The sequence below is a fragment of the Mirounga angustirostris genome, unplaced genomic scaffold (genome assembly GCF_029215605.1).
Source record: "Mirounga angustirostris isolate CCGP_5_RB_7025 unplaced genomic scaffold, mMirAng1.0.hap1 SCAF_4, whole genome shotgun sequence".
Taxonomy (NCBI): domain Eukaryota; kingdom Metazoa; phylum Chordata; class Mammalia; order Carnivora; family Phocidae; genus Mirounga; species Mirounga angustirostris.
Window position 1 is genome coordinate 153542998 of NW_026991712.1, and position 18001 is coordinate 153560998.

At 42.1% G+C, this 18001-nt stretch overlaps 1 protein-coding gene across 2 annotated transcripts in view; it reads left to right on the forward strand.

Moving 5' to 3' along the window:
- Positions 1–10930: 10930 nt before the first annotated feature.
- The window catches only part of EFCAB14 (EF-hand calcium binding domain 14), a 38633-nt gene continuing 31562 nt past the window's right edge, over positions 10931–18001 (forward strand). For both annotated transcript variants that reach the window (XM_045897752.3, XM_045897753.3), the window contains exons 1-2: positions 10931–12071; positions 13512–13660. In XM_045897752.3, the coding sequence (XP_045753708.2) occupies positions 11890–12071; positions 13512–13660 (331 nt within the window). In that variant the 5' untranslated portion in view covers positions 10931–11889. The remainder of the gene's footprint in view (positions 12072–13511; positions 13661–18001) is intronic.

Here is an 18001-nt window from a genome sequence, read left to right on the forward strand (position 1 = left end):
GCCCCCCCCTCAAGTATTTTAAATGTTCATGTATCTTCCGTCCCCCACTTTAACCATAGCAAACCAACAAGAAATAAGATGATGGCAGAGAGGCTTCTTATAGCAGATGGAAGCAGCACTTTCTATTAAGTAAATGAAGATGTATTACCCACGGAGTCATCATCAAAATCAAATTTTAAAAATCTGTAATAAATCACATTTAATAATTAATAATGACCTTAATGGGACAGCTGACATTTATTGACACTTGCTAGGGGACAGGCATAGTCTTCAGAGCTCCTCTGTGAGCTAGGTATTATCAGGGCCAGCTTCATGGATCCGTGTAAGCAGTATTGGTGCACAGAGCCCTCCACTCAGAAAGATGCTCCGCAACCAGGGTCTAAAGCTCTCCGGTCACTATCTTGAAATTCTTAACCATTTCATCTTTGAATTCGGGTTTTGTAAGTGAAGTCCAAATGAAATAATGGAGCATGCACTGGGGACTTGGAAACGCAGCTGACACAGAGTTCTGCCTCTCACTGTCTCCCCCCTTCTCCCTCCCCAGAATGTGTTCTTGGCTGCCTGTTCCCTGGCCTCTGGCCGAGGCAGGGGCTTGGATGCAGGCATAGGGAAAATTGGGTTGAGGATGCCTGCCAAGTCATGAGGCAGGGCCCCATGCCCCTGTGAGTATCCCCATGCCCAAAGGAATGCAACATTAAATAGTGAATAATAAACAGGCTGAGTGAGAAATCATAGAAGAAAGAAAAAAAAAACAAAAAACCTCCTTTTCCTGCTTTTTGGACAAGAAGCCCTGAATTTTCATTTACACTGGGCCCCATAAAGTACGTAGCTGGTTCTAATTACTATTATTGTCACCATTTTGCAAAAGTGGAGGCCCAGAGAGGCTCAGTAATTTCCCCAAGATCACACAGCTACCAGGTGACACAGTTTAGGCATGGACTTAGATCCCAGAGGAGAGGATTCTGAGGTCTTAAAGAGCCACAACACAAGAAGGGTCTCAGGATTTGGCTTTGTCACTTATACAAGTTGGGATTTTGAGCACAGGAATGTCATCTGTGCCCACCTTCCCCACAGAGCTGCTAAGAGGATTTAGTAGGCATCACCCATCTCGCAGGATCCTTCAGAGCATATCAAGCACTTTCATGCCACTTCCTCCCCTAAAAAGCACTGAGCAGAAAGCAGGGAAAGGAATATTCTTACTCCCATTTTATAGACAGGAAAGTTGAGCACCAGAATTGCAGAATGACTTAGCCAAGTTCACACTGCATTTCAGGCAAGTTTTGGAAGGGCTCCACAGACATATGAACATCCCCAAATGAAAAGATGGGTCGCAACATTGGGGAGTCCTGGTGTGGGAGCGCACCATGGGCTTCTCAATGTGGGAACCCTTGCTCTGAGAAAGTTGGCTTCATCTCTGGTTTTCAGAGTCCCAGGTATGAGAGAGGAGGCCAGAGAGAAGACACCTGGCCAGCAACTTTAAAAGGTCCTCAGAATCCTTTGGGTTGTTCACCCAACACAGGAGGGCTGTTATCCATAGATCAAACAGGCAGACGGACCAAATGACAGATGGAACAGAAGCATCCCCTTAGCTCTCAGCTCCACTCCTCAAGCCTCCCCGCCCACAACTAGCCCACTGGCCAGCCCTGGGGGAGGGCCCCATCTGCAGAGAGGCCAGTGTCTGACTGACCAGAAGTCATTGCAGCTAGGTCATGCATCCTTGGCCCTGCCTTACTCCCCTGAGTTCCTCAGCCCCTGGTTCCCTGGATGAGGATGTGACATCTACAAGGCAGGAGGGCCACGGAAAGGGCTGTCCTGGGCTAGCCTGGGCTAGCCACCTCTCTTGCCTGGGGCTTTGCATGGCCCCAGAATGTATTTGTGAAGTGGTTCCTGAAGTCAGGACCCTTCCTGTCCACCCCCAGACCTTCCGGGAGGCACTAGAACGGAGTTGTCCGATAAAACCTTCTAGAGTGAGGGAAATGTTCTGTGCTGCCTGGTAGTCACATATAACTACAGAACACAGCAGCCAGCGAGACTAAGGAACTAAAAAAACTTTTTATTTAATTTTAATTAAGTTAAATGTTAGTTTAAATTGCCATGTGTAGCTGGTGGCTACCATATTGGGCAGCGTGGTTCTAGAAACAAAAGGAGACAACAAAAAACAGAATAACTGCACCCTAATCGGAGCTCCCAAAACACTTTCACAAGCATCTTCTCATTGTCTGTCCTGTGAAACAGATGTTAATCCCCATTTTGCAGAGGAGAAAACTAAAGCTCAGGGAATGTAAATAGCTTTCGTGCTGACAGAGGTCGTACTGGAAGCATGATTTCGTCCCACATCTCTTGATTCCAAAACTCTGCTAGTACCTCTACTCAGTGCTGTCCACTTATGTATGCATTGCATATTTATCGGGTCATTGTTGTTAGGTGACTAGCCCTGGGCTAGAAACAGACAAATAAGAGACAGGCACAGGCTCTGGGTGGGTATTCCAGACAAAGACAGATTTTACTGTGCGCATATAAAATGTGGGTATAAAAATTACTTCAATAAATGTGGGTTTAAAAATTACTTCAAGTGACTTTTTTCCAAATAGTTCAAAGCACTTTGCTTTATTCTTAAAAAAGATTTTACTTATTTATTTGAGAGAGAGAGAGAGAGAGAGAGAGCATGAGCAGGGGGAGGGGCAGAGGGAGAAGCAGACTCCTCGCTGAGCAGGGAGCCCACGCAGGACTCCATCCTAGGACCCTGGGATCATGACCTGAGCCGAAGGCAGACACTTAACCACCTGAGCCACCCAGGTGCCCCAGCACTTTGCTTTAAATCACCTACATTTGATCGCTCTCAGATCTATATTTCAGGCCCCAGCCTTCGCCCAGAACTCCAAATGGACACAGGCATACCTCATTTTATTGTGCTTCATGTTATTGCACTTCACAGGTAGTGCATTTTTTACAAACCGGGGTTCTGTGGCAAGCCCGAGTCAAGCAAGTCTGCCGGCACCATTTTTCCGACAGCATTTGTTCGCTTTGTGTCTCTGTCACGTTTTGGTAAGTCTCACAGTATTTCAAACTTTGTCATTATTATATTTGTTATGGTGATGGTGATCAGTGATTACAATCACCGAAAGCTCAGATGATGGTTAGCATTTTTTAGCAATAAAGTACTTTTATTTAAAGTATGTAGACTGTTTTAGACATGCTATTGCACACTTAAGAGTTGTCAATATAGTGTAAACATAACTTTTATACGCACTGAGAAACCAAAAAATTCATTTGAGTCACTTTATTGAGAAATTCACTCTATTGTGGTGGTTTGGAACTTAGCCCACAATATCTCCAAGGTATGCCTAGATACCAAACAGCTCATTTGAATGTTGAATTGGCTTCTCAAGTTTACCCCAAACTGCCCTTCCCCATCTCAGTAAACAGCAATTTCCTTCTTCCATTTGTTCCATGCTAAGCCTCTGGAGTCATCTAGTATTCCTCTCTTTTTCATACCTTGTATGTAATCCATCAGCGAATATTGTTAGCTCTGTCTTCAAAAAGCCAGAGTGAGTGCTCTTTTCAAAATCTAAGCCAGAGCATGACTCCTCTTAGTTTTTAGAATCAAAAACAGAGACCAGCCTTGGAAATTCCCTGAGCAGACAAAACCAGTTTAATCATACAAACAAAGCTTCATTTAGCTTTAAGTTAGCAAGGTTAACTTGACCTGGGTTGTTTCTTGCTTGTGCCTCTGGAAATCATAAGCAAAACTTGAACTGTTTCCCAAGGTTGGGCCAATTCCCTATCATTTAAGGAAACTCTAATATTATAACTAATCACGATGAAGAATAAACAGTCACTGCTTTCTTATATAAACTGCTTTATGATCACATAACCCTGAGCCTCATTCCAAGTTTTGGTCTGAGTGTTCCCAGTTTGCAATATGTGTTTTTGGTGTGTGCACCGTACATTTTTACTAATTACTGCTTCGATGATCCATTGTTTTTACTTCTTTCTGAACTTTTGACATTTCAGGTCATCAGAAGTGGGTCTCAAAGAAGACCTCCGACAATTTCAAAGCTGGTAAAGCAACAAGTGCTGGTATCACAGAGCCCACTGAGCTCAATGCTTTCTCACCCACACTAGAGCTTGACGGTGAGTCTGTTTGGGATCCAAGCTCCACTCTCTGTGTTTTGAGCTCTCCAACTTTACTGTACATACTGCATTTTGTTGAAGCTTCTTGGTAAGTCACCCTATTGTGTTCAAAAGCAGGGGGTGGGAAGTACATGATTCCCTGTGTTTTGGAACAACTATTGGAAAATATGGCACCTCGTAGTTAGGATGTCTTAGAGAATCTAAAGTAAAGATGATTTCCACCTGATCTATGGACCATGATCTTGTGCCATTTCAAAAAAATGGGTGAACTTTTGGAATCGTGAAAGCTTTCACTTAGATAAGTCCACCTTAAAGGGGTACCCTTAAAAGAGATGATTCCAAACCTCTCAGAGACAGTAGGATGCATTCTTTAATTGATATGTAGAAGCTTCTAAAAGACAAAGATTCCAAAAACAGCTCTAAAAGGATTCTTATAGCATGCAAATAAAAAATCTTAAGTAAAAACTCTCTGGCCATCTGAGCAGATAGCCTTAACTTAGTCCATCTGCCAGAGACACAGTTTGGATCCAACTATTCTTTTGAGTTCTGTACCTGAGACATGGCTAAAATATTTAAAACAAAAGTGGTAAGATCTCTGTTTGTGTCTGTCTGTATGTTCATGTATGTCCATATATGTATGTGATATTTTTCTAACTCCAGATGATATTACCAAAATTAATTTGTAGAGAGCTCTATTTAATTGGCTTAAAGAAAATTAAGCATTTAGGGCCGCCTGCGTGGCTCAGTCAGTTAAGTGTCTGCCTTTGGCTTGGGTCTTGATCCCAGGGTCCTGGGATTCAGCCCTCATCTGGGCGGTGGGGCGGGTGGGGGGCGGTTCCTGCTCAGCAGGAAGTCTGCTTCTCCTTCTCCCTCCACAGCTCCCCCTGCTTGTGCTCTCTTGCTCCCTCTCTCTCTGTCAAATAAATAAATAAAATCTTTAAAAAATAAAATAAAAGACTGAAGATCACATACTGAGCAAGATTTTAAAAAAAGAAAATTAAACATTTATACAAATCAAGTATACTTTCAGAAATATAGAAACAAATCCAAATGTCTTTCAAGTTCATGTGATTTGAGATAATTTTGGTAAATAAAAGCTAGTTTAAATTTGTTGGTTTAATAAAAGCAGGCCTGTCCTCAAAATTTGTCAACAAGAAAAATAACAGGATGATTAGTTGTTTAATGTCTAATCCAAGCATAATTGTTAAAAGCAAGTAATTCAAATAAACATAACTAAAAGTTTATACAAAATTAAGCTAAATAAGGGATATTCAGTTGAATATATAAATCATCTACAAATAAGCATTAAATGCTAAACATAAGTTTATCTACTTTTGACTTTTTAATTTTTCAGAGAGGCAAAAGATATTTATTAACCATGTTTTGTGCCACATTTAAAAATTTACTATGAGGAAGATATACTTCTAGAAGTTTATGAAATGTGTTTACAAATTTGCTAGTCCAACAATTACTTACTTCTTAGTTTTCACTAGGAATTAAGGATCTAAGGGTTAAGAATTTTAATTAATATATGTAATGAAAACTGCTAGAAATAATAAGGGTTAAGAAAAAACAACCGCCTATGGAAAGCAGGCAAGGAAATTGGAAGGGTTTTTTGGATAAGGAAAGGTATGAAAGACATGGGGGTATTTTGGGTTTGGGTTTTGGTTGTTTTGTCTTGTTAAAAGAAAAAAGAAAGTAATTTTGTCCTAAAGTAAAACTATTATTCCTGATTAAGAAAGGAAAAAGATAAGACAAAACCTGAATGGGTACAGGAAGTTGTATAGGGTTTGTGGAAAAGAAATCTTGAGAAGAGAATTTCGGTCAAGCTGATTAAGATTGAAATGGATTTATTTATGTTCCAAAAAAAAAGAGTTTTAATATCAAAAGTACACTGATGCAAAATTAGAATTTAGTTTTCTCTCTGTTAAAAGGACAAAGGTTTCTTAGATTATTAGTCTGCTCTTAATAAAAAAATTATAAACAAAGGTTTTTCTTTACCTTCAATGTAATCTTTTTTTTTTTTTTAAGATTTTATTTATTTATTTGACAGAGAGAGACACAGCGAGAGAGGGAACACAAGCAGGGGGAGTGGGAGAGGGAGAAGCAGGCTCCCCTCAGAGCAGGGAGCCCGATGCGGGACTTGATCCCAGGACCCTGGGATCATGACCTGAGCTGAAGGCAGTCGCTTAACCAACTGAGCCACCCAGGTGCCCTACCTTCAATGTAATCTGCCTAGAAAAGATTCTGTGTTTTGTCTTTATCAACTCTTTGATTATTTAAAAACAAAAAACAAAAAACCTAAGTCTTCTCTATTAAAAGAGCTAAGGTTTTGTTTTTTGTTTTTTTTTTACAACTGTGTAACTTATGTTTTTGCTTTTTAAATCTTTTAACTGTCACTTTGGTTTAATGGATAACTAAGTATTATTTCACCGTGATGAAACAATGAAATTCTGAATAAAGTGATAAGAGAAATGTTACTTTATTTAGGGTCATTTGAAATGTTAAATTACATGGGAAGCATTGTAAAATAAGAAGTAATGCTAAACTTTCTTTAGCTTCTACTTATATGTGTTAACACAAGTGTTCCAGAGATGGTGTGAAGTTCCTAAAAATCTAGTGTTTTCTGGTATAATGTTATCAATCATGATTTTTAAATGTATGTGACAAAAATAACCAAATTTAGTTGTCAATTTCATCACTCTCTTTGTATGTGCATGTGAACTCTCACCAGATCTTTTAAGGTCTTTTGTCACTTATAACAGTTATTGTTTTACTCTGATGCTTTTGCAAAAGTATTCCTGCAAAAATGCTTCATCTTCAAAGAGATTTATGGAAAAGACCCTGACAAGTACTCTAAAATTCAGGTTTCTGACATCTTTAAGATCATAACACAACATAAGGTAAGAATTTCTAAAGTTCCAGTTGAGAACTGATTGATTCATAAAGCTGCTAACTCAGGATGAAGCAAAATACGGATTACTTACATAACACAGAATGAACTGATGAGATGATTATAATTTTTATGATTTCATTTAAAACATTGATGGTTCTTTAATGTTTTATTTTCCAGATTAAAGGGTCCCTTTTTCTCCTCTCTTTTATGCTATCTATAATTTAGAGCAATTTGGTAAAATGTCTTTGTGACAAAGGTTAAGAAATTTTTCTTCCTACCTGATCCTTCCAGTATTCAGAAACTCTTATTAGATATTCTTTTTTTTTAATTATTATGTTATGTTAATCACCATACATTACATCATTAGTTTTTTCTTATTAGATATTCTTATTTTTATGATAAAATATGTATTTATATAAGTTCAATAAAAATCTGTTCTTCTGGGGCGCCTGGGTGGCTCAGTCGTTAAGCGTCTGCCTTCGGCTCTGGTCATGATCCCAGGGTCCTGGGATCAAGCCCCGCATCGGGCTCCCTGCTCCATAGGAAATCTGCTTCTACCTCTCCCACTCCCCCTGCTTGTGTCCCCTCTCTCGCTGTCTCTCTCTCTCTCTGTCAAAAAATAAGGCAGAGGGAGAGGGAGAAGCAGACTCCCCGCTGAGCAGGGAGCTCAATTCAGGACTCCATCCCAGGACCCTGAGATCATGACCTGAGCCGAAGACAGACGTTTAACTCACCAAACCACCCAGGCACCCCTATTATTGCACTTATATAAATAATCAGGCCCAGTTTATAGAAACTACTTAATTGTAAATGAACTAGTCTTACTGTGCTTATCTTTGATAGAAATGGGGATGATTATAAAGAGAAAAATTATGTTTCAGTAATACATCTTTGGGAATATCAGATTCTAGTGCTGTTGTCTTTGAAGTTTTGTTTTCTATCTGTATACTGGATCCTGAATTCTTCCATTTTCCTTCAGTATTTGGCCAGAACCCTCCAGACTAGCATTTTCAATTTTCTCCTACTCTTTTGACTTGGAATCACTATGAAACAAAAACTGCCCTTTTCCTGAAGCCATGCCGGCTAAAGCAGGACGACTTGATCTAAACTTCAGACAGATCAACACAACAGCTCATGTGTGGACAATCTTTGTGCCTGTTCCTATGTGGCCACTCAGAAAATCACCAGAGACATTCACACTGCAAACCAGGAAAACTCGTCTGATTGCCATGTTTGCCCTCACTCCACCTGAAAATGCTTCAAACCTGATGTCTAGAAATTTTCTCAACTGGCTCAACTGGCTCCTCTCCAAACTCAGAAACAGTACTTAAAATTTGCTTGAGCTATTGACCTTTGTTTTTCTTTTGTTTCCATAGAAATTAAATTATCTGATTGCTCACATTAATAGAAGCCAAATTTAGGGGGAAGCTCACCTGCAACATCACCTTCTGAAATACAACACCCTCAAGTTCAACCTGTACTAACTAATCATGAGGGTATGCGTTTGCTAATATGTCATGTTGTACCTATGTAAATAAATAACTCAGAAAAAACTGAAACCCAATTGCACGTTATTCAAAAAAATGTAGATAGGCTTAAGTAAAACATGAATCTGATTATAACCCATTTGAGTTATTTAGTTGGTTAAATCTTCGCTCCTGGGAATCTCTGCTCCGGGAAATTTCTCAGTCCTTGGTTATGGTTTTCCTTACAGTCATCATATAACCTCTCTAGTGTGTTGTATACTCTAGAGGGTTTTAAATGCCTGTCGGCAGCCACTCACATACCAAATGGTAGCCATCAGGATCAGACAACTGGATGAAATCAGCAATAATCACATAAATGATGAAGATGGGAACTACATGGCCCTCCAGCCTGATGACTCAACTAGAGGAAACACAGAATGTGTGATTCTTCGGCCTGACTACATCAAAGGTGGTAACAGAAAATAATGCTATACTGATTGGTCATACTCTCAGCACGCTGAGACAATGACCGAGGGGGGCAGATTATTAAAATAAAAAACAAATGGAGACCAGGCTTGAAAATTCCCTGAGCAGACAAAGCCAGTTTAACATACAAACAAAGCTTCATTTAGCTTTAAGTTAGCAAGGGTAACTTGATCTAGGTTATATTTTGCTTGTGCCTCTGGAAATCATAAGCAAAAAAAACTAAGACTGTTTCCCAAGGTTGATAGGAGGTAACCACTGGCCAATTCCCTATCACTCAAGAAAATTTTAATATTTATAATCAATCACTGTGAAGAATAAACAGTCACTATTTTGTCACTATTCAAGCTTCTCTATAACAATATACTCCTGAGCCTAATTCCAAGATTTGGTTTGAGTGCTCCTAGTTTGCAAACTGTCTTTTTGGTGTGTGCACAATACACTTTTACTAATTACTACCTCTATGATCCGTTGGTTTTACTTCTGTTATTTCTGAAAAAATTTTTTTAAAGATTTTATTTATTTATTTGACAGAGAGTAAGATAGCGAGAGCAGGAACACAAACAGGGGGAGTGGGAGAGGGAGAAGCAGGCTTCCTACTGAGCAGGGAGCCCCATGCGGGACTCAACCCCAGGACCCTGGAATCATGACCTGAGCCGAAGGCAGATGCTTAACGACTGAACCACCCAGGTGCCCTGTTATTTCTGAAATTTTGACATAGCTTTAAGCACCAATGGTTTCCCCAAGTCTTGGCCTATGGTCTATCGTCCATAAAGCCCCACAAGATCTGGCCCCTGATGCTTGTCTGTCCTTATTTCCTACCACTCTCCTCTTTGTTCTTCAGGTCCGGCCACACCAGATCTTCCAGGTCACTTCTTCCTCAAGGCCATTACACAACTCCTTCCCTGCCTTCCTCCTGGTATCTGACCAAACGTCCCCTTATCATGAGCCACTCCCTATCCCCTTATCATATTTCAATTTTCCTCATAACATTCATCACCTCCTGACATTTGATGTATTTGCCTATTGTTGCTCTCCTCCCACTAAAGTATAAGCTGCAGAAATGGGGTTGACAGATAAAATACGGGACACCCAGGGCACCTGGGTGGCTCAGATGGTTAAGCGTCTGCCTTCGGCTCAGGTCATGATCCCAGGGTCCTGGGATCGAGTCCCGCATCGGGCTCCCTGCTCCTTGGGAGCCTGCTTCTCTCTCTGCCTCTCTCTCTCTCTCTGTCTCTCATGAATAAATAAATAAAATCTTAAAAATAAAATAAAATACGGGACACCCAGTTAAACTTGAATTTTAGATTAAAAAAAGAATTAACTTTTCATTATGAAGATGTCCCAGATGTTGCATGGGATATACTTATACTTTGAAAAAAAATTCGTTGTTGATCTGAAATTCAAGTTTTCCTGGTGTCCTGTATTTTTTTTTTTTTAATCTGGCAATCCTACGCAGAAAAGCGGATGGTTATTTAGTTCATCGCTATGTCCTCAGTGTCAGAGCTGCTCCTGACAAGTAGTAAGCTCTCAATAAATATTTATGGAATGAATGAATGTATTCAATTCGGCCATTAATCTGTACCACGCCTAAACTTTTCATAAACAGCAAGCGAGTCAGAAGGGCGGAGCTTCTAGGCTGTGTCAGCCCAGATCACAAGGAGGATCTTTCCAAGGAACTTTCCAAGCATGTCGAGCAGCTGGGTGTTTTGCCTGCCAGTACCCCTGCTCCTCGCGAAAGAAAACTCCGCCCCGGGCCAGGTGAGCCGCTGCTCCCAGGTGGCCTTCCTGGGGGCGGGGCTTCCTCAACTGGTAGGCGAGACCCAGCCCCCCGCCGGAGCCACGGCACCTTTAACGCCCCGCCTCCCGCCGCCACTCGCGCCCCCTGGTGTGACGTCACCCGGCAAATGGCCAATGGAAGCGCGGCTTACTGGCAGGCGGTGCCGGCGGCTGCTGCCAAAGAGGAAGTGAGCTGGGGCTGGAGCGATGGCCCGGGTTTGGAGCCCGCGGCCGCTGCCGCCGCCACCACCACCAGCAAGTTGGGAGCAGCTGCGGTTGCAGCCGGAGCGGGGGCTGGAGTCGCGGCTGGAGTGGAGGCGGCGCGTGTGAGTTGCCGAGAGTTGCCAGAACACCTCAAACTCTGGGCGGGAGCGCTTCAGGTGGGCTGAGCCGCCGTCGCCCCTCCGCACCGCCCTACCCCCCAGGCCCAGACAGCAAGGCTGGGGTCTCCCAGGTGCGGAACTGGCACTTGGCAGGCTGAGCCCTCCGAGCCGTGCTCTAGGCCTTCCTCAGTCTCGGGCCCCCTTCAAACTCAAGGCGGAGGCCGAAGAACGGTGATCACCCTAAGACCCCGTCATTTTCTTGGCGCCCAAGCTGTGTCGGGGTTGCAGCGGCTGCGAGCCCCCTTCTGCTGCCGCCTCTCCAGCTAGGGAGCGACTAGCGCGTTCTCACTGTCTAGCTCTTCACCTCCCCCTTTTCTCCCATTCAAGAACAAGTTTCTTTTCGCTCTCTACTGGAAGTCCCCCGGAAGGCCAAAACACCCATCGGTGTGTCTTTCCTCAGCTCCTGGAGCACACTTAGAAATATTACATACCTATCGGAAGATAAAGGTTGCTCCCCTTACCACCCTCTTATCTGAGACTCCATGCCCAGAGCCTTACCCATTTTTATCACCAGCTGCCTGGCCATCTCTGTGTGACTTCCCCCACCCATCTGAGTTCCACTTTCCTCTGGGCTCCAATCTCTAGCCCCCAGTGGATCTGGTCAGTCCCACCCCTGGGTGGGACTGACCCAGGGCTCTGGCCCAAATTCCCCACCCTGGAAGGCAGCTCCAAGGTAGCAAGAGAATTGGGCATCGGGTACGACCCTGGCAGCTCAGGAGTGGGTGCACCACTCACCCCACACAAAAAGATGAAGAAGCGCAAAGAGCTCAATGCATTGATCGGCTTGGCTGGGGACAGTCGGAGAAAGAAGCCCAAGAAAGGCTCAGGCCACCGCCTCCTTCGCACTGAGCCTCCTGACTCAGACTCTGAATCCAGCTCCGAGGAGGAAGAGGAATTCGGTTTAGTTGAAAATCGCTCTCGTTTTGTCAAGTGAGTGATGCAGTGGTGAGGGGTGGCATGGGGGAAAAGGCATTTCCTTATACTACCAAGGGGGAAAATTGAAAGGAAGGAGAAGGGTGTACTTAGAAAGGAAAAAGGGTGTAGACCTTGGACGGCAAACAGAAAGAAAAGATGTTAGGGTGATGAGCTCGGGTTCTGAATGAAGGATAAGTTAGAGATCTGTCTGTAAGTGTAGGAAGAACTCTGAATCTAGGGTGGAGATACTGACGGGAATGTGCCAAGAGCCCAGAGAGACCCAAGTTGGGGGTGGCAGAAAAGCTAAGAAGAGGTACCTGGGAGCAAAGAAACTTTTGGGACTAGACCTTTTTTAAAAGTGTAGTAGAGACAGGGACTTTAAGACTTCAGGTTATTCTTTGCAGTCCAGATCTTGAAGGTGAGGGGATATGGTGAGGAACTTACAAAAGTATGAGCCTCGAGAGTACGTGGAGGGTAGGAAACAAAAAGAAGAGGCAACTTCTTCCCAAACCACTTTTAGATGATGCAGCCACTAGGCAAATCCAGTAGTGAGCTTTGAGGACATTGGGAATTGGGGCCCAGGGGGGCAGAAGGCTGAAGGGAATCTTGAAGGTTGGACCCTCTCAGGGAGCACACTGAAAGAAAATATTGTGCTGAGGATGTGGAAGCAAGGGCTAGGCAGAAGGTTGGGGTGCTGAAAGAGATTAAATGCTTTGAGGTTTTTTTCTTTGTTTAGAGTGTCTTTGTTCTTTTATTTTGTTAACGGAAGAGTTTGGTTTCTAATGAGCTTTGTCAGGTTAAGTAGTTAAGGGCAATCTTAGATTTGGGATATGAAGGTCTGATGAAATGGAACAGTTCCACTGGGATAGTTGCCCTGTTGAGTTAGTTTAGACCTTGAGTGCTAGTTGAAGTTTGGTGTGAAATCTAACCCCTTTCCGTGTTTCCTGCCTTCTAAACCAATAAGCTAGAGTGCACCAGGTGTCCACTTAAACCTACAGTTCCTATTTCTTTCATTCATTTGCAGTAAAACTTGCTCAAAAGTTTATGAAGTTTCAGTAATCTGAAACAGGCTCCCCCAGAGGGGATCCATGTTGGAAAGAAAGAAATAGATAGGTAAATTACAGTGCTGTAATTTATTGCAGAGAAGATCTGGTCTTGACACTTTCCTAACCTGAACTTGTCCCCAAAGACCTGAATCCATGATGACGGTTGTGGGCTGCAATGCCCACAAGACCTCTTTCTCTCTCATGTGAAGTTTGAAACCTTTGTATCCAAAAGATGAGCTCTTCATGGGTCATGTTATTTAGTCACTTGCAGTCTGCTCTTCAGATTTAAGAATGTGGTACCCAGTGTTCCCTTGTAAATAGCTATATGGTGACACATGTATGCTATTTCTAATACAGCTGTACTCATAATCACTCTTGTACTCCTGGTTGAATTTGTTCTTATGATCAGGGGAGACTATTTACGATGCTGCAAGATCTGTTATCCCCTCTGTGCTTTTGTCATCCTTGCCGCCTGTGTTGTGGCCTGCGTTGGCTTGGTGTGGATGCAAGTTGCCCTGAAGGAGGATCTGGATGCCCTCAAGGAAAAATTTAGAACAAGTAAGTGGTTGCCCTTTTCAGAGTGTTATCTTGTTTCCAGGTTCTAGGTCCACAAAGTGGACCACGCTGAATAGTTTTGCCCACTCTGATGAAGCAATTATATATTCCTTCCAGCCTTCTTATACTCTTTCTTAGCTGTCAGCTTGAATATGGGAACAGTTGTTTGTTTGCTAGTTTTTAAACCTACAAACAAAAAACAGTGCTTATGCACCATCAGGACAAATAGCATCTGAAATAATGGCATTGCGGTCAACACCTAAGGTGCAGAAAGGAAGTGCTAAGGTCCAGGATTCTAGAACCTTGGTTAACCTCCACCTGTTGCCACTTTATACTTCCCCAAGTATACTTCCCCAAGTATAAAATGGCAATAGCAACATTGGGCTGTTTCCTTCCTCCTCACAGGGCCATTTGAGAAACAATGTGGGAGTGTCTGTCAAACAACTTCCTGCTTAAGAAAAACGTATGGAATGGACAATAATAATAGCTAGCATTTATGGGGTGCTTACTGTGTACCAAATGACAAATAAATATTTGTCTCGTGAGTTTTAAAGCTTAAGAGACTTTTTAAGTTGAGGAGTTTTATAGTTTCTAAATTACAAAGTTGTATTTTGCCACATTCAAGGTACTTCATCTGAAAGGTGTGTTTGCAGAGTAGCTTCAGCCACATTTGACCTATCTTCCTTTAGCAAACCGATCTTTGGTTCTAGGTTTCAAGGGTTAATTTTCTTTTTTTTTTTTTTAAGATTTTATTTATTTATTTGAGAGAGAATGAGATAGAGCATGAGAGGGGGGAGGGTAGAGGGAGAAGCAGACTCCCTGCTGAACAGGGAGCCCGATGGGGGACTCGATCCCGGGACTCCAGGATCATGACCTGAGCCGAAGGCAGTCGCTTAACCAACTGAGCCACCCAGGCGCCCACAAGGGTTAATTTTCTAAGCTAAAGAACCAGTTTCAAGTTAATCACAAATGCCTTAAGTTTAGCAGCATTAACACATGGGGAAACTGACCACTAGGCTTTCTCAAGGTCAACAAAATCTGGCCCCAGAACTGGAATTAAAGTTGTGTCCTCACTTCCCATCTTAAGCCTTAGGAGATCACAACTTCCAGGCCTTCCTTCACCCCAGCTTCTCTTTGCTGCCTGCAGTTATTCAAGTTCTGAACCTGACCTAGGGACAGCTAATCCTTAGTTGCTGTGTTAATGATGTTCTTAGTAATGTTGCTTGAAAAAAATGTTTTCTTCTGATTCAAGGAAAGGAGTAGGGTAAAGCACAATTCTCTGCCAGAATCATCTTGACTTATATGTTTAATCAACTGGTGGAATCAGAGTACAGTATAAGAAAGAATGAGATTTTGTATTCTAGTTAATTTTCTTCCTTAATGGTTGTCCATACCAGTATTGCAAAATGTTTTTAAGGCCATGTTTTCTTTGTAAGTGGTAATCATACTTGGAAATGAGGTTCTCAGAAACAGTGTTTAACTATAAATAATCACTAAAGACACCTGTCTGTGCCCTCATCTCTCTGTAATTAATTGGGCCTCCTAGGTTTGTGCTACAGCTTGTTTTGATCACATATAGCAATTATTTATTTATACATTTCAAAACTTTGCTCACTTCTACACTCCAGGGATTCCTTTCCCTGACTGCTCTGTGCCTGTGTTTACAGGACACCCATGTAATTTATACCTTGGCTGAGCTTTTCAGGGAATTTCTTTTTTTAGAAATGTATATTTGAAGTGTATACAGGTAATAGACCTGGCAGTCAATCAGTCGACAAATATTTGTTGAATACTCGTTAATACCAATCCCTGGAAACACTATATTCAGGAGATGCCAGGACTTGTACCCTGAACTGTGAGACCTGCTTTCTACCACTGAGCAACAGGCCCCTGGGATCCTGATTACATTTGTCATCTAGCTGAATGAAGCAGATTTGGAATTGTCAGTCCAGCTGCTTTGTCATCTTTCGTTTGCTGCAATAGAAATGCCAGCCCTGTAATGTCTAAAGCAGGATTTCAAGGGGGTGGAGCCTGGGGCATAGTCAGTCCATTGGCTGAACCACTGTGGACCACTTGTCCAATAGCTTTGTGTGAAAACCATCATCTTGAGTAAATGAGGTCAGTCTTGTTAAGCTTAAATAGTCTTTCTTTGAATTACATTTCTACTTTAGATATATTTCAGTAAGTTTATTTTTATTTGTTGTTTTTCAAGAGGACAGTGAAGTCATGGATTCAAAGAAGACCACCTGCTGGTCTGGCTTTAATACCTTTTTGAGAAATTCAGAGCCCTTGTTCTTTATTTCAAATTTTCAAAGACACTTGTCAGGAAAGGAGGCAGGATTGCTGGAATATCTGAAATAGAAAGCAAAACAGATAGACTTGGTATTTTTCCTTGTGGTCAAGGAACAACTTGATCCTTAAGCTGCAGGTATTCACTGGTCTTGAAACTTAGTATTCTTTCCAGAACCAGGTACTTCCGAAGACCTCCACAATTATTCTAAGGAAGATTCTGTTCTCAGCCATCTCTCCCTGTCACTCAACAATGAAACGCTAGAGTGGGGGAAGAGAATTTAGAAGAGAAGGAAAGAATAAATCAGGCTGTTTCCTTTTCGGTCACACAGGCAGGGTAGCAGTTGGTCATTTAGTACAGAACTTAAAAATTGTGGTAATGAGGGCATTAGGGTGTAAGTGGCTGACAGCTGGAGTATACTAGAGAGAGTGCTGGTCCTAAGAGCAGAATGTTTGTCGAATCCTGGGTTGCTCATTACTAACTGTAAAATGTGGTTAAATCACTTCTTCTTTTTGAGCCTTCATTTTCCCATCCATAAAACCCAAAGACATATTTATGCTACCAGAGCACTTTGGGCATCTCTCTGTCATACCATCCATCCCACTGCGTAGTAATTCCGTGGTGACACCTTGCCCCCCGCGCCCCCCCCCCCCCCCAGACTGAGCGCCTCAGGGTCTTCAGCGTGCACTAGTGCTGAGTGCAGGGCTGGGCACATGATAGGGACTCAATAGTTGAATGATTACATAAAAGTTTATGCAAACTAAAGACGTTTAAGTTTAAAATATTGCTGTTAGCATTATATGTGTTCTGTCTAAAGAGTGTATGCAGAAATCTCTACTTCCTGGTCTTAGAGATCAGGAAAAGAACTAGGTAAGTTCTTTTGAGTATTAATACACTAGATTGTAAATGAGTTGCTTTCCATGTTGAAAGAACATAAATTATAATAAGTTGTTTGCTGCACTTCCTCCCATTTATGTAGCCAAAGTGCCTTGACTAGGCTACTCTCTCCTAAAAAGCCCCAAGTCATGTAATGAAAATGATCCTCTCTTGGCTCATACAATCCTAAGTATCCAGAGGGTTTTCAGGACTTGTCAGCTTAATATGTTGTTAGTTAATAACTGCAACCCAGGTTATTTATGTATTTGTCTTATTTCCTCTTCTACTTCTACCTTCTATTTCTTTCGTCTAGACCGTGGGACAGAGACCCCCACCCCCACCCCCCACTTGGGACATTTGACCACCTGAGAATGGCAGATGTGTGGGATAAGTTTTACTTTACAACCTCACTGAAAATGTAAAAGAAAATCATTTTTCTTTTCTTTCTTTTCTTACTCTTACAGTATTAATTTATACTGACAAAATTCCTGCAAACCAGTGTAAACCAAATGTTGCATTAAAAGCACTGAGGGAAATCTTTCATTTATAAAGAAATCCTTTCGTGCATATTTTTGAAAAATTAATAAAAATATATTTTTTTAAATAAATCTGGGGGTACCTGGATGGCTCAGTCGTTAAGCATCTGCCTTTGGCTCAGGTCATGATCCCGGGGTCCTGGGATCGAGCCCCACATTGGTGTCTCTGCTCAGCGGGAAGCCTGCTTCTCCCTCTCCCACTCCCCCTGCTTGTGTTCCTTCTCTCACTGTGTCTCTGTCTGTCAAATAAATAAATAAAATCTTAAAAAACAAAAAAATCTGAATTTTGAGAGAGTGGGCTTGTTTCTGGCAGGGATCCTTCACCACCCCGCCCCTGATTTTTGCTGGGGTTTTTTGTTGTTGAGTTTGTTTGATTGAATTTTCTTTGTTTAACTTAATAGGACAACATTAACTCCATTTCATACCCTACAATTATTTCCCTGGAAAGGCATTGGAGTGCTTCTGTATACCTGGCACTGTGCTGGGCCCTGGAAATACATGACAAATAAGTTCTGGTCCTTATCCTTAAGCAGCTCTTTCTCTCTCTTAGTCTGCTAAAGGAGACACATGAGTAAATAGTTACAGCACAGTGTGTTAAGTGCTAGATAGAGTTTGGAATGGTGAAGTGGTGGTGGGCGTCCA